General features: G+C 36.6%; 1 protein-coding gene across 2 annotated transcripts in view; it reads right to left on the bottom strand.

The window, feature by feature from the left end:
- Positions 1-8,337, bottom strand: part of EPHA3 (EPH receptor A3) — a 353,983-nt gene extending 345,646 nt beyond the window's left edge. For both annotated transcript variants that reach the window (XM_002928416.4, XM_034657068.1), the window contains exon 1: positions 8,142-8,337. In XM_002928416.4, coding sequence (XP_002928462.1) covers positions 8,142-8,229 — 88 coding nt within the window. In that variant the 5' untranslated portion in view covers positions 8,230-8,337. The remainder of the gene's footprint in view (positions 1-8,141) is intronic.
- Between the last annotated feature and the right edge of the window lie 8,660 nt (positions 8,338-16,997).

The following is a 16,997-nucleotide window of genomic DNA, read 5'->3' as shown; positions in this document are numbered from 1 at the left end:
ACTCTGGGTATTTCTAAATTTTTCTTGCAAAGTCACAGGACAAATTAGCTAGTCACTAGGATTAAGGTTCAAAAACTAGTGCTCTTCCTGAAGAGAAGGATGCCTCCCTCATTCATTGGCATTGGTGTACATGAGAAAACGTATGAGGTTAAAATCACAAGACAAAGACAAGAGAGGGCCTGGCTCAGTTGCTACTTTATTATGATTTGTTTCCTCAGTTTCCTTGATTGTAACAATGGAAGCTGTCATCATATGTATTTTAGGGCTGTCTTACTGATTAAATGAGGTCCAGTAAATAGTGAATGATAATGTAGGGGAAAAATCTTCCCAGCCAGCGGAATTCTGTACAATTATTATCGCAATGTTGGGCATGGCACCGAGGCCATATTTAGTCTCGGAATCCCCTGGATTCAACAATTCTATAATTTATGAAAAAATACTAAAGTTGCAACACAACCACGGAAACATCGATATCATCCTACTACTAACCTACCTCGATGGCAGCGCTCCCAGAAACTCTTTCTGGCCCATTCCAAGTTTACTCGCAAAATCGGAACAGGGAAAATCCTGTTTTAATAAAACGTTGCCAATCAAATATGGGGCTGCAGGAGAAAACAGTTTTCCGTTGTGCGCGGGGCGGGGCAGTTTATGGGACATGGCCCTTATAGCTCTTACGAGGGGCCTAACAGGTGGCGTTAGTAGGTGGCTTTAAAGAAAACTGGGTGGCGGGGGTGGGGGGGGTCCTCATTTTAGTTTAGCAACTGAAGAACTGAAGGAAAGAAAATCTTCTGGAAGACCAAAAACTAGCCGAGAGGTCGGGTCAGACAGCGGCAAGCACGACAACTGGACATCTCAGGCGCTCCCTTGCTTCCCAAAAGAGCGCCAGGTGGGTACAAGGCGCTTTCCCTACACTGCGGGGAGTTCGTTCTAGAAGCCTGCAGAACTGTATCCCCCTCCTCCACTTGTCAAGTGGTGGCTCCGTGAACATGTATGGAAAGGAGACCGCGCCATTTCCGGACGCCAGGCTGAAAAGGCTGGCTGAGAGTAATGGGGGGTGGGGGCGGGGGCGACAAAGATCTCCGGTCACAGTCTCCCGTGAAAGTCAGGACGTACCTGGCCCATCCTAGGCGCTCGCGCTCCCTGGGCGGGCCCGCGCCCCAGGTGCGGATAATCCAGGTGGTGAGGCGGTCGCCGCCTCTGCGAGCGCCAGCAGCTCCGCGGCAGCAGGCAGAGGGCGCACGTTTACCTCTCGCCCGCCCCGCTCTCCAGCCCGCGCTCGGTTTGGGTAACTTGGCGCCCTCGCGCAGCTCACGTCCAGCCTCCGCGCGGCTCAGAGCCGCCGGCTCCGCCGCCGGGAGGAGGCCGGCCGCCGCGGGGGCTCCACATGCGCCCGCCGCCCGCCCGGCCTGCGGGAGGCCGGGGAAGTTGAGGTGGTTTGCGGCCGCCAGGCGCGGAGACCCTCGCGCACAAAGAACTACCCGCCTCCCGGGCTGGGGGTCGAAGACCCTGAGTTGAGTTTTTCTGGTTTGATCTTTAAGCCAATGCAGAGAGAAAAAGTCATGAATTGTTAGGAGACCCCGTTTTCCCTCCGCACCACTGAGCCTGGTTCTGCCGGCAAAATAGTTTGCAGTTTAGATGCCCTGGTGGTGGGTGTGGTGGGTTTAGATGCCCTGGTGGTGGGTGGGTGAGCGCTTGCTCATCTCTCAGCTGCCACATTGCTGTCACTACCCGCGAAGCCCTGCTTCCTCCTAAAATTTCTCAGAGCACACTTCTGAAGTGTAATCAATGTTGTATCATCAAATGTGGGAGGAGTAACGCGAAGAAAAAGAAACGCCGTCCTCCCTTTCTGTGGCCACCCCAGTCCCCATGGCTAAGATTATTCACAACAGTTTGTACAGTGCTGCCACTTGTTTTCCCCCTCCTTCCTCTCCTATTATTCTGACTTCACCATGTTGGTTTGGATTATGTGGATTTTCACCCTTTGCTTTGACTGGAACAGCAGGACATGGTTTAGAAAATGAAGGGAGGGAGGGGGCTGCACACTCAGGGCTTCCAGTTTAATAACATCACTCCAAGTTGGAGGCTTTATTTGCTGAACTGGTTTTGATTCCATCCACCCTCCACATGCATTTGCCTAGGCATCCAAAGGGGGAAGCATTCTTTGGCGTACACTCTTAAAACTTTCCTGGATAAAATATTTTCTTCTGGGGAAAATCAAAAGTTGTATAAACTTTAGAGAAGAAACAAACAACGCACCCTCCCCCCCTTTTTTTTCAGTGTGCAGGTTTTTAGGGTTTAATAAAAATTGATTAGCCAGATGTTTTAGGTGATAAATATTTTCTTTTTAAGCAAAATATTTATATGTTAACATTGGTTTTAGAAGCTTTGCACATCTTTACTTCTCCATCTTTCTAATCAAATTTTTATTTTCACTTGCAAAGATTTTTTTTCTTTGTAATCGACCACCCTTTTTTTATTTCAGAGAAAGCTGGTAGGAGGCAAAGCAAAACTTGCTGACTTTCAGACTTTTCCAAGAGAAAACCTCCTGCCAGATTTCAAGAACTACCTGATACTAGGCAGTTTGTAAGGGACCCAGAGAGTAAAATTAAAGGGAGCACGTGCTCCCACACCCTGATTCCCATCAGGAGTGTCTTCCTACTTTGATTTGTGGCTTGGAATCCTTTGCATTTTATAAAAGTCACAACATTACTTTTATTTCTAAAGTCATTACGAAAGAATTGTCTCAGGTTTTCAAATTTCTGAGAAATTTCAAGTCCTACTTTTTGGTATACCTGGATGAATAATATAATGAATATTTCACACTACCAGTCATCCCTTTATTTGAACAATCTGTGGAAAGCTACTTGTCCACTTTGTAAGAGCCCTGCATTGACCCTCCCTGGTGATAAAATCCAGATCTCTGAAAACAGAACCCAAAGGGGGACACCTGCATCTGTTTTTCTAAATCTTTTATCAAACAGGAATTAAAAGAACAAGGTTTATTAAATGTTTTAAAGGAAAAGTGTGTATCTTAGAAAATAAAGTTGAAGATCTTGACAGAAAATGATTTGCAAATTTAGTGTTCTTCCAAGATATACATATTTCCCCTTACATCTAGTATTTATGCCAAACAAAATCATTGGGAATGACTAAAATTAAAGGTAACCCACATCACAGATTTTTTAGTAAGTATATGTCTGTAAGAACTTATTGAGTTTTGATGATTTGTGGAAAGTTTTATTAATATTTTCTTGAAGATTTTATGACTTGGAAAATGTAACTCTCAAGAACAGCCCTTGCTCCTTCCATTTGTGTTGAAGTTAGTAAATCAAATATACTGTGGAAATATGTTTTGCCTTTAAAAATCCTTTGCATATGTAACTGATTATTTGATATTTAAAAATTGCGTATATTTTATTTCAGACAAATTCCAAAGCTTCAGAAACAATTTTAACATTTAGGGTACTTTATAAAGAAAGTTACTATGAGAAGCTAATAGAAGTGAGGGTGTTAAAAAACACACCAAAATTTGAATATTGACGTGGATAATATATAAACACAATAAAAAATTTTACTAAAATTTTTCTTTAAGGATAATAAGTTTCTTAAGAGTCAAGGTGAAACTACTTAATTGTTTATATGAGCAAGGCGCAAAACATAATTATGTTCAAATAATTAAGAAACTTCACATGAAACTTCCTAAACTCACTAAACAATGTTTAAAAAATGCCTTCAAGTTTTGATTGTTTACAGTATTTTGTTTAAAATTTTTACATTCATTTTAAGTGCTTTTCATTTTTGGTCCCAAATTCTAGCGTTTCATGGAAAAGACAACTTTATATAAAATGCAACCATGATGTAACACGTGGCAATGGTGCTTTATTATATGTACTTTCCCTTTTATAGTTCCAGTTGTTTCTGAGTTATAAATATATCCAATTGACCTTAAATCTTAAAATAGGCAGAATAGTGGTATCAACTAGAGTACCAATAATAAAAAAGTATAAAATTGAAAATTTGGTAGCTGGTTTGTATTTATAAATCTATTGTTATTACCAGAATATTTATTATTTAAAAGAATTTTTAATTGCTTATTTATGACAAGGACTAGAATTGTGTAATGGATGAAACATAAGAGTGAGGAGAATGGACATTGTTCCCACTTGAATTATTATTATCAATATTTGTCATTGGGAAAATATAGATTCAGAATGAATTAATTTCGTGATAGATTTTGAGAGGTTACAAGAAGTTTCTTTCCGGCACAATCAAAATATTATCGTAGCAATTCAGGTTGTCAGTAAAAGCTTAAACAAATTTGCTGATAATCCTGTTAATGACCTAGGTCAAGTGTTAACTGTTGTGGGTTATAAAATAGTGAAATTAAGGTTTCTCCTACCTCCAGGCAAATAGCATAGTTATAACTATTGGGGGGGAGCTATTAGGGGAGCTATTAAATTACAAAAATGTATAATGCATTCAATTATTTAGTCTAGCATGATGAAATGCTATTAAAAGAAAATGTAAACCCTCTTCAAAAAAAAAAAAACCTATAAAGATATGACAGCTTAGTCTCCATAAATATTTCAATCACAATGTATTATTATTTGAGGGTAAGTGTTTATATATGAAAAGTGATGCCAATTTATAGTGATTTTTAAAAAGGGAATAATCCATTGTTCAAATGTTTGTCTCCAACATTTGCTTAATAGTCAAAGGGAAGCATACAGTGTTCATTGGCAAATTTTACTTTTAAGCTTTGAACAATCACATAGTCGGCTCTAGTACTTAGAAGATTTATGTTCAGTAAAATACATTTCATAGATACAGTGTCCCAACCACTCCAATAAAAGTCTCCCAAAATAAGTAGTATATAAATATGCAGATCTAATTTTATTTACTTTTATTTTGAAAACTCTGATTTCCAATGTAAAGAGCTCTATGGGTAACTGTTAATCTAATTTACAAATGCTTTTGGATAGAAAAATGATTCAGTGCTTATGTACTGATGAATAAGCAGTTCATTCTGCCTCAGACTCCTTCAAATGTAGAGAAGTATTTAAAGAGAGCACTTTATCCATTGCTAAAGAGATTGAGACTTCACTTTATAAAAGTTTTTACCTCTTTGCAAGGTTATTTTTATTTGCTATTATTATCATCCATTTGGGATCAGAACAGGGAGCAAATATATGAACTTCTTAAATAACACGTAGTATAGAAATCCTACTTTGCCATGAGTAGTTGATTTCCCATTGGAAGCCTTTTATTGGTGTGTCATGTAAACAGAGACCTGATAAGATTTTAACAAAGTTCTATGCAGCTTTAATAAAGTTTCCATTTAAGTAGATAGGCCATTGTTAAAGTGATCATTGAAATTATGAATAATCTATTATCATTGAGGAGGCCAGTGATAGAAAGTATCACCTGGAATCATTTTCTTGAAAGCATATTAGAAAGTTATTTGTAACTGAATTAATAAAAGGAAAGTTCAGATGAAACTTTTACTAAGTTGTTTTTTAACTTTTTAATCATAGGCCCGTGGCATTTTAAAATTGATATTCGACTATCAAATCTCAAATTTAAAAAATCACACAAGGGAAAACAATTAACTGAAAGACTTGGTTTTGTTCCCTCTTAATTCTATCATGCCTAACTTCATAATAGATTGTGAAACAAATTCTAATAAATTTTACTAGTAGATTTCTAGTAAATTTTCTTTGGCATTGAAATATAATTTTTAGCATAGTATTTTAAATGCAACTTAGTATTTTATATCACAGTTCTCAAAATTAATATCAGAAAGTTATATTAATCAGATTCATTTTATCACTATTACTTCCACGCAATATGTGAATTTTCAGAAGCATTTTACTTTCTATTCAAATGACATTGTTAGAAGAATTTCATGGAAATCTTGGCACATACTTGGATTTTTCACTTTTCATGTTGTTCAAATCAACTATTAAGACCTTAGCTATTGCATTAATATTCAAAATTTCACTCAAATATTACTCAAGTTAAATCATTCATTTTAAATTTTGTTTCAAAGCTTCCTTTCATGACCTCAGGAGGGAAAGAAGACACTACCCATAGGACATGATCTGGCAAGAATAATCCCATGAACAATGGATAAACTTTTATCCAAACAAATTAAATGTAATTGTGTCAGTTTTCTGCATATATTTCCTTTTCTACATACATCCCTGCCTGCATAATAATATATACATTATATACTGAAACATACACAAGGTGTGACTTAAAAGCAATTTACATTTGATTATTCCTGTTTCATTAAATTAATATTCAGTAATTTTATATAAGCATGAATAAGTTTCAAGGATCTTTTTTTTTTCTCTTGCAGTTTACTGAAAGGTTATGTTTTCCACAAAAATACTGACTCTCTCAGTTCTATCCCTGTGCATTATTAATTCAGTAAAATCCATTATGTAAACACTTTATAAATATTCCATATGGAGAAATACTATTTATCATAGCAATATGGGAATAATATTGCTGGACTTCTAGTTATTTTCAATTTCTTAATATCCTCAAAAAATAAGATTAAACAAACACTAATTTTAGCTTACAGATATTTATTATACAAATGATTACTCTTGCCTTTCATTCAATGAAAATGATTGACCATTACTTTCAAATAAAGATTTTAATTTGATTTGTAAAAAAAAAAAAAAGTCACTTATAGGTGATCAGATGATTTCCTTGATCCTTATATTTTAGAATTTTCACTTTCCCAGTTAAAAAAAAGACACAGAAAAATTTAATGAAATCTGCCAAATTGATGAAGGCAGTTACTAAGGAAAGAACAAAATTAAACTGCTCTATTAGCAGTGAAAGTAGGTCACAAAATATGAGATGCAGTTTTTAGATTTAATTAAAAAGTTTCTAAATATTTTGAGTATTTGCTTGTCTTTTTAAAATAATGTATACGATATACAACAGTGTTGGCTTGCCAATATATTTTTAGTGACAAAATATATAATGAAGCATTTTCACATCTTGCTCAGTATTGCTAAATTGCAAAATAAATTTCTAAATGTTATTGTCATAAGTTCAAAATGATTAAGAGGAAATCAAAGTTATAAGTGTTGCTTTAAAGCAATCAATTATTTAGAGAACTTTGTCTTAAGAGTCAGTGATTGTATTCACAAATCATTAGGAATAGATCACAAAAGGTATACATGAAAAAAGCAATATATCCATCAAATACACAATCTTATAGGAAACATTGGTGTCCTCAGTATTACATTTGCACTTTAATCCATTGAAAAGGGATGAATGCCCATTAGAAGGAAAATAAATAACCCAGCAACAGGAAATGCCATTTGCTGCATAAGGACATTCTTTCTTAATTTGCTATTCAGTTATTTACTATACCTACCCAGGAGCTTTTCACTTCTCATCAAATACATTCCCTTATTCGTATATAAACCCTTAAACAAAGAGAATCCAACCTAAGCTTATTGTAATTCCTGCAAATATTACTTATGTTAATGTGGCATATGCTGCTCATTAGAACCTGTACCATAGAGCAAACCATCGCCTGGCGGGATACACATCACTTCAATACAGCAGTTGCAATATAAACACACACACACACACACACACCACAACACACACACAAACACCATCAGCTTCAACAAACTCTGATTTCCCTTTAGTCCATTCATAAATGCCAAGATCCTAAGTAGGAACAACCTGTCATTACCTTTAAACATACTAAAGAATCTAGCGAGGAGGGTTTAATTTTCTTTTAAACTTCTCAGAGGACTATATGGTCATAATTAGAAATAAAATACTGCCGTGGTTATTTGGCAATTAACATCGTGGGTTGTAAAACTGGAGGATTTTTCTTTCTTTCTTTCTTTCTGCTTAAAATTGGCAAACAAGGTAATTGCTTGAATTGGTATCAGATTAAAAACACATTTTAGGTTTAGGCAATCCAAAATTCTCTCTTAAAGTCTTTTAGAAGACAGCAGAAAATAAAAGCACATCTTTAGTTTACTCTCAGAGGTAACTGCTTTATGCTGAGGCACCTTAAAGACCTGAAAAGGTTTCAGTGAAAACGTGCTTTGAAGAGCGTTAGCCCTGCGGGGCAGGGCAGTTTGCTGTACCTGGCTTACCTTCATTGGAAGGTTGGAGAATCAGTTCCCCGAAGCAGTTGAGAACGGAGCAGCTGAGAAGGAGGAGGATGGAGAGGTGACAATCCATGTTGCTGGTGCAGAGGGCAGTGAGAGGAGCATATCTCCATGAAGCATGCCACTGATGTGAGGGGGAGCGCTCTGATTGCTGGAGAAGTTACCATGCTCCGCTCGCAGGCTGATGTCAAGTTTGACACTGGAGATAAGGAGGAGTCTGGCTGCCTTTCCTCGAACCTCGCTCAGAGACTTCCCTGGGTCCTAGTGCCGTCGGAAGTGAGCGTGGTAGAGGAACGAACAGCACGTGGAGACTCGGGGAGACTGGCAGACTGCTCCGAAACACAGAGCTGGGGAGCAAAGGGTGGGATTGGGGGGGTGCGCCGCCAATAGGCAGGAAATCCAGAAGTTGTGATGGGGCAGTGGTAGAGAGCAGTGGAAGGGAGGGAAAAACACCCGCTCTTTATTTTCATTGAAAAGCAGCTATTTTATTGTTTGCTATACATGCTCTGTAGGTTAATTCCCTGAAGAAACCAGAAACCCTGATAGGAGTGTCATATGGCAGTGTGAGTGGAAAAGAAACTGAAATGCCAGAAGATGTTTGTATTATAAGAACAGGAGCCTTCCATTAAAAAAAAAAAAAAATCAAAGATGATTGTATAAATTCAAAGGAAAATTAGGATTTTTCCTTTACAATGTTCAGTAATCATAACTCTTATGAGTCCTTTGTGGTGCCAAAGGATACTAACACACACCCCAGATCAGAAAGTCTTTTCGGTTCTGTACTAAATGGTATCAGGGCTTTCAAATAGATTTGGCACAGGAATTTCAGTGTACATTTGGTGTACTTTAGTTTTCCAAACCTGGGAGTGATCTTCACCATGCTATGGAAGTGAACAAACCCAGCCCCAGGAATAGCTTTTTTCTGTGCTGTGGGTATAATACAAATCAAACCTGAAGTTCTTGACAACACATCACTACCCCTTTCCCTCACCATCTATGTTAAGATCTCTGGGTTCTATGAGATAAACATGGCATAATGCACAGCTCCCCATTCAGCTTTTCAGCCACTTCCAATCTGATAATAGCTGGATACTGCTCTTCTTTAACACTCCAGATCCAATGGCTAAATAAAGTGTTCTAGCACTTTCTCACTTTGCACCATGGCTAGAAATGATTTCTCCTATTTCCAGTTCCCTTGTTGGACAATATAATTGCAATCTATCTCAGCAGAATAATTTTGTGATTTATATTTTTAAAACTATCTTCACTTATCTTTAAAACATCCCCCAGAAAATGATTACTCAAATATCCTCCTGCTCATCTATCTTTTCCTATCCTAAACAGAAATCAAGACTTACATTCCTTGCACAACTCCAGAAAGTAAAGATAGGTTGACAACTTTAAGATCAGTGATCAATTTTGGAGCACTAAGTTGTGGAATCTAAATAAGGGTTTGAAAAGACCTTGCTAATAGCATATTCATTTCACAAACTCTATGTTTTTAATGAGAGAACACAATTTTCACATGAATTGAAGTTAAGGGCTTCTGAGAATAGCTTGTTGGCTGGGGTTGGGGGTTGGGAGGTGGGTTGCGGAAGTGAGAGGAAGAGTGGCCCTGTTCAGTTTCTATGTATGCCTTGTTACTTTGTATCTCTAACTTCTTCCCACATTATGTCACCGGAGGCTGTATAACCCTCTTCAAGTGCCAAGTCTGTCAGAATTGAAAATAATGACAGATACTGAACAGAAGACCCAGATAATGGTGACTCTGGCATTTTTTTAAGTTGCAACACAACTTTAGTCTTTCCATAAGGCACAGTTCCATTGTTCTAGGGTTAGATAAAATTTTTCTGAAACTTAAAAGAAAATAAAGTCTTATTTGGAATAACAATTTATAAACATTTTGGAAAAATATGCCAATGTGCTGATATCCACATACCCTGGCTTCCCCTCACACTACTTCTCTCTTCACAATTAACTGCTGTCACTGGGGAAAGAGGCATTCATGTTTGAAGGAAGCTTCAATCCTGTGACAATGGGTAAGAAACAATTCTTGGTCTGGGAATATAATATAAATAACATAAGATCTCTCAATTATAGACTCTCTAAGCCAAGAGGCATCAAACAATAAGTAAAGAGTTTCCACAATCTGAAATACTTATTAAAAGTGCATATCCCTTCTGCCCACCACAGATTTACTGAACTAAACCTCTGAGGTTGGGGCCCAGGAACCTGCAGTTTGACAAGTTCCTTGGGAGATCCTTGTGGTGATCCCAGCATTTGAGAACCACTGCTGGGTGTGAAGAGGAAAAATCAGAAACAGAATGGTGAAATTTGAGGCAATTTTAAAAGTAAAGCTAAAGTAATATGGAGCTGAACTACAATCTAGCAAAAAGAAGAAAAATACAAGATGAAATTAAAACACATGTGTGAGGTGAAACGAACACTATTCCCCAAAGAAAATCTGGATTTGGGGTTTGAGGAGGAGGGAGATGACCGATATCTGCAATATTTAGTTCACATAATGTTTCAGTTTAACAGAGTGTGAGTGTCTAATATGTACCTAATCATGTGCTAGACACTGAGGGTAAAAATATGAAGACCTTGTCCCCGTCCTTTAAAATAATTTAGAATCACATTATGGCAAGTGTTAGATAAAGGTAGAGTATTTTATAGTATGCAGTGGGGGAGGGGGCTAATTCAAGTTAGGGGTTAAAAGGTGTTCCTTTAAAGGAATAGGTGGCAATTGAGTGGCACAAGGGAAGATTTGTTTTAAAGAGAAGAGTTCTGAGATGAGAGAATATATTTGAAAAGCATGCTTTCTGGAAGAAATGACAAATATCTCTAATACTGGAGCATAAATTTTGAGGTGAGGTGAGGGCCTATATGAAAGAGGAGACAGGAGGGATAGGAAAGAGCATGGTTATAAAGAATTTTGTGAATTCTTTTAAGGAGCTTGGACTTGAAGGTGATGTGGAACAGAAGAGAGACCTAGTCAATTTGCATTTTAAAAAGATCATTTTGCAGGGCAACCCGGTGGTTCAGTCGGTTAAGCTGTTAAGTGCCTGACTCAGATCATGATCTCAGGGTCCTGAGATGGAACCCCACATCAGGCTAGGCTCTCAGCAGGGAGTCAGCTTGAGATTCTCTCTCTCCCTCTCCCTCTGCCCCTCCCCCCTTACTCATGCTTGCTCTTGCATGTTCTCTCCCTTCCTCTCTCTAAAATAAATAAATAAATCTTAAAAAATAAAATAAAAATAAAAAGATCATTTTGACATATTTAAGTGGGGAGAGTAAAATGGAAGCAGAAACACCAATTAGGAGCCAACAGACCAATTAGGATCCCTTTTCAATAGAATAGCCAATACTCTGTGGAGATAGGAGTGGGGCTCTTGAATCAGACTAACCTAGATGACTGTTGTTGCTCTATTACTATTAATAAAATTCTAATAATAACAGATCCTCCCTGATAGGGATGTTGTAAAGATTAGATAAGATTTGGGATGGTACAGATGAAGTCTAAGTCTAGTGCTTGATACATTAAAAGCATTTCATACATCTTTTTATCTTGATCTAGAAGTAAGATCTAGAAGGTATGTTGCTGAGCAGTGAGAGTAGAACAACCAGTCACACAAATATAAGTGAGGGAAATTGGCAAAACTTCATAATAGATTGAGTACTAGAAACGAGGTGGATGAAAGTGTCTAGGAGGCCTTTCAATATCTGGCTTGGGTGAGGAGGTAGTTAGGAATGCAAAAGCAAAATGAGCATGAGATACAAAAATTTCTATTGTAGGTGTATCTGCAATAAGTGGCCCAAGGGAAAGCCAAGGATAAATGAACTACTAGGAGACAAAGACCTTCACTGGAGTTCTTCTTTGGGGATTAATTTCCTTTGCAAATAATTACTGTTAAAAAAAAAATAGGTAGGTTCACCCACATAAGCAAAGTGTTGGCAGAAACATGAGTTGGCCAAGGATGAAACCCTAGCATATACCAACACTTAAAGGACAGGCAGGAATAGAGAAGAACAAAGAGATAGAAGAGATTCACATATTATTAAAACTTTGTAAGGGTTTCACAAAGAACTAATGGTCAGCAGTGCATGCAAGAAAAATATTCAATAAAATATTGACTGAAGAGTGATCGTTGGATTTGACAGCCAAAGGTTTTGATGACTTAGGTATAGCAGTTCAGGAGGAGTAACTGGGCAGCATGTAAGCACTGAGCTAAGGGAATAAATGGAAAGTGAGGAAGTAGAAAGATAAATGTACTGCTCTTTCAAGAAGGTAAGCTTAGACGAGAAGGCATGCCTAGAAAAGGAAAAAGCAAGGGGTAATGAGAGTACTAAAAAATGGGAGAGGCTTGCAAGATTCCTCTCTCATGTGCTTGGCTGACCAGTGATGCAAATAATTAACAAGGAATTTAGTGGACCAAATTTGGGGTATGGAGAAAAGGTGGGGAAATAATGGCTTCTGTATAGGATATGGCAAGATAACAAGTGTAGATATTCAAGCCAATAGTTAGAAGATAAGCCCAGAAGGGAGGGCAGGTTAGACACTGCAAGTTAAACAATCATTAGTGAATTGGTAGTAACTTAATCCACTGGAAAAGATGAAATTGTCCAGAAAGGTCATAAACAGCAGGGGCGAATCAATTGTTAAATAAAATATTCAAAAGGCAGATGGAGGATGTATAATTATCAGAATTAATTGAGTAGGAGTAAATGTTATAAAAGAAAGGTAAAGAGAGAATGAGTTGGAGACGGCAACAGAGATGAAAATTTCAGAAAAGGGGGAGAATCAACAACAGTAACAACAATAACAACAAAAAGATTTTTCTGGTTAATGGAAAGACCAAAGGACTGGGACTCCCCACCCAAAAAATCATACTTAGGGCTGCAAAATTCTTTAGAGCTTATCATTTTACAGTTAGAGAAAGACTAAAATATTAGTGACTCCATTCTGGTCACACGGTCAAAGGCAACAATAGGGAAAGCATCTGAAAGCTCTTGCCAGGATGCAAAGAAAACATTAGAAAAAATACTTATGAGGAACATTATAGGAAATCTTCCATTACCTAAGTGTTCAAGGGTGATTAGAATAGTATAACCCAAGAAAGCTTTTTGAAGGGTTGTGATTTTTCAGGACAGTTACTAAATTTTGGACTTGAAAATAGTCACAGTAGGTTGCACAAATTAATTTGCTGTATTTTAACTGATATCCACTGAATTAACATATCTCAAATTTAAACATGCAAGTTTATGCAATCAATATAAAAATTAGCATGCCTGAATTAATTGAAAAATGCTAATTGTAAGTTAGAAAAATTTCATTCAATTGTTATAAAGTCATCAAAAGAAAAGTAAAAAAAAAAAAAAAAGGATCAGAATGTGATTTGCTTGTCAGGATCCACCAATGTGTTTTTTTTTTTTTTTAGTTATATGTTAGTCACCATACAGTACATCATTAGCTTTTGATGTAGTGTTCCATGATTCATTGTTTGCATATAACACCCAATGCTCCATGCAATATGGGCCCTCCTTCACACTCTTCACCAGGCTGGCCCATCCCCCCACTCTCCTCCCCTCTAAAACCCTCAGTTTGTTTCCCAGAGTCCATAGTCTGTCATGGTTCATCTCCCCCTCTGTTTCCCCCCCTCTTCATTTCTCCCTTCCTTCTCCTAATGATCTCCCTGCTATTCCTTATGTTCCACAAATAAGTGAAACCATATGATAATTGTTTTTCTCTGCTTGACTTATTTCACTTAGCATAATCCCCTCCAGTTCCATCCACGTTGATGCAAATGTTGGGTACTCATCCTTTCTGATGGCTGAGTAATATTCCATTGTATATATGGACCACCAATGCTATTTAAAACATACTCTTACACTGACTTTTTATAACTACCTCGGAAACATTTCTCCATTTTAAAAAACAGGCTTTACTACTAACTACCATTATTTCCTAGTCTTTCATTTCTCTTGCCAAAAGACAGTCAAAACAAGCCAAGAGTTCATCTTAAAATCTAAGGAAAATATTCCAAAGCTCTGAGCAAACTCTGAACAAGAGCACGTGGGGCTTGAGGTGGTGGGGGAACGAGGGAGTATTTGGCTGAAGCAGAACCAATTTCCTAGTCCTTCTAAGTCCATTTTTAAGAAATAATCATATATATTTACATATATGTATATGTGTATGTACATATACATTCATATACACGTGTACATTCATGTTTATACACGCACACATGGAGGAAATACTGTATTGATATTCTATCCGGTAATGTTTTCTAGAATGGGTTGTCTCAATCTTTAACATGCAGAAGATTGGGGAGCTTGTAAAAATGCAGACTCTGACTTTGGAAATCAAGCCTTGGGCCCGAGGTTCTGCATTCCCATAAGTTCCTATGCCATGTCTTCTGTAGGTCTGATAACACTTTGTATGGCAGAGTTCTAGAATACATAGATTGAAAAATTAGTATAAATATGTAGATATCATTTAAATACAAGCATAAACATATTAAAAAGTCAGATGGTAAAAATATATGAAATACATGACCCAATAGACTCAACTTTATCTTTCAGTAAATTCCCAGATAAAGCTAATGCTCCCACAAACTAGTTAGATAATACTGTAGTACCCTAAATCGCTCTCTTCTTGAAGGTAAGTAGTCAAGACTTATTCACCATTACGGTGAACTCTAATTTTGCTTTTATCTAAATCACTCTTGTAAGCATTTTATAATATACTGATCTGCATTGTTATCAAAGTGTTTCAAGGGTATGAACTGTCTGCCCAATATTTTAAGTTCTTTAATGACAAAGTAAATATCAAACATTATCCAGAAGAGAGAAGATACTGCTCAACACAAGAATGTATAATAATCTCTTTCATTTTATTTCAGAATATGTCAAATATGTGATAATTACAGTTTGATAATAATTTCTCAAGGTATATATTGAGGCCAAATTTCAGCTATCCAAGGGGATTTGCAAAACTTAACAAGCATAAGACAACCATTGTAAAAACAAACCCATGACTTAATATAAAATGAATTTGTGTTTACAAGTATTAGGACATTTATCTAAAGATGAAAAAGAAATCTCTCATTTCTAATAGATTAATTTTAATTACAAAATAGCATTTTAGTTTTCTTGATATATTGATATGTAGTTCAGTAAAACAAGTTTTAGAAAATATGGCTTAATGATGTCACATATATATCATACATATATATGATTAAGCCTCAGGTAAAAATGTAGGTGCAACCAGAGTAATTTTTAACAAAAAGCAAAAAGTGATAAAATATTATTAAATACTCCATAGAAGTATTTTGAGAACACATGGCTTCAATTTTGTTTCTCAAGTAAGTCTGAACATAAAATAGAATTACTCAATACAGAAAAATTAACTGATTATGTGCTTGTCTAACCATAGTCGTCAATTCAGCTGGGAACAGGAAAAAATAATCCATATTAAGTCATAGGGATCTTATATTCAACAGTGTTAAACATTTGTGATTTTTCACGGATGATCTGGTTTCCACAAGCACCCAAATAACTTCACCTGCTTTTCCAATTTGTCTCCTAGACTGTGCTATGGGTCAGTGAGCCCTATTATGTCACGTCAATACAGCAGTTAAATAATGATAAATAATTTAAAATGTGGCAGGTAATCCACATCTTAATGTCAATCATCTTTACACATGCAATATTTCCCAAATTAAAAAGGAAGCTACCTCCATTTAAACTCTAGGATTTTATATAACCAAATATATTTCCTTAAATAAAAATACATATTTTACATATTTATTTGAATCTCAAAAGGTAACCGAATTTTAAAAATAAATCAAGGTAAAAGAGATTGCTCCTAAAACATTTAAATTACAAATATACTGACATCATTTTTCTTCTCGAAAAATAAGATACCCTCCTCCAGTTCCTAATTATAGCAATGAAAGGATTCAAAATATGCATGTTGCATTCTTATTATTTCAAGTGTACTCACTTAGCAATTTCTATTATTTGGTTAGTTTGACTCAAATATTCAACAGTTATTTTTTTGAAACCCTTGTACAAGTAAAGCCCCAAGTAAAAGAGTGGACCTTTTTAAAATCACTTTAGAGTAAATAAATCTGCAGGTCAAGATCACATAGAGGAAGCCTGTCTGTTAGAGGTACATCACATCAAAGCGCATGAAGGAGTGATGCCATATGCCAGTACTCACTTCACTCGATTTCATGAAAGATTTTGTGTCAAGCCTCCAGCTTAGGAAGTTGCTGTAGGCCGTGCACTCCACTAGAGGGCTCCGCAGAAGCAGCAGCCACTGCAGCTGAAGATTCAGGTGTGTAGATCAGCTCATTGACAAAAAGCACAGAGGTCTTCCTGGGAATTAGCACAACTTTATTTTTAGGTTTAGTTTGCTTAGTCTCCTGATTGGTAGTAATTAAGAAGAGTTATGGAGGCCTGTGTGTGAGTTTTATCTGATCACATAGCATTCTTTTACTTCCCTTATCTGTACCCTGTGATAAATTCATCATAACCCTAAAGAATCAAGAAAACAAAGTATCACATTTGATTTCTTGTCCAAAGAATTCTACTCATGTCTACATTAATAGGTGTTGAGATGAGTGATACAATTTCTTCTTTATCATCCTCTCTTCTACACAGTGTCCTCATTAAACTTCTCCATTGAAATGGATAATGAGAATGTGTGAATGTAAGATTTACAGTATATTTGAGATGCTTTTGGTAAAATATGAGTTAGTATATTTACTGAAAAAGTTAAAAGGATATGATAAAAGTGAGGATGACACAGGATCTCCAAAATGAATAGTCATGTGT

This window comes from Ailuropoda melanoleuca, chromosome 1, assembly GCF_002007445.2.
Source record: "Ailuropoda melanoleuca isolate Jingjing chromosome 1, ASM200744v2, whole genome shotgun sequence".
In the NCBI taxonomy this organism is placed as follows: Eukaryota; Metazoa; Chordata; class Mammalia; order Carnivora; family Ursidae; genus Ailuropoda; species Ailuropoda melanoleuca.
Note: the sequence above shows the minus strand (reverse complement) of the source record. Positions and strands in the feature narration are given on the sequence as shown.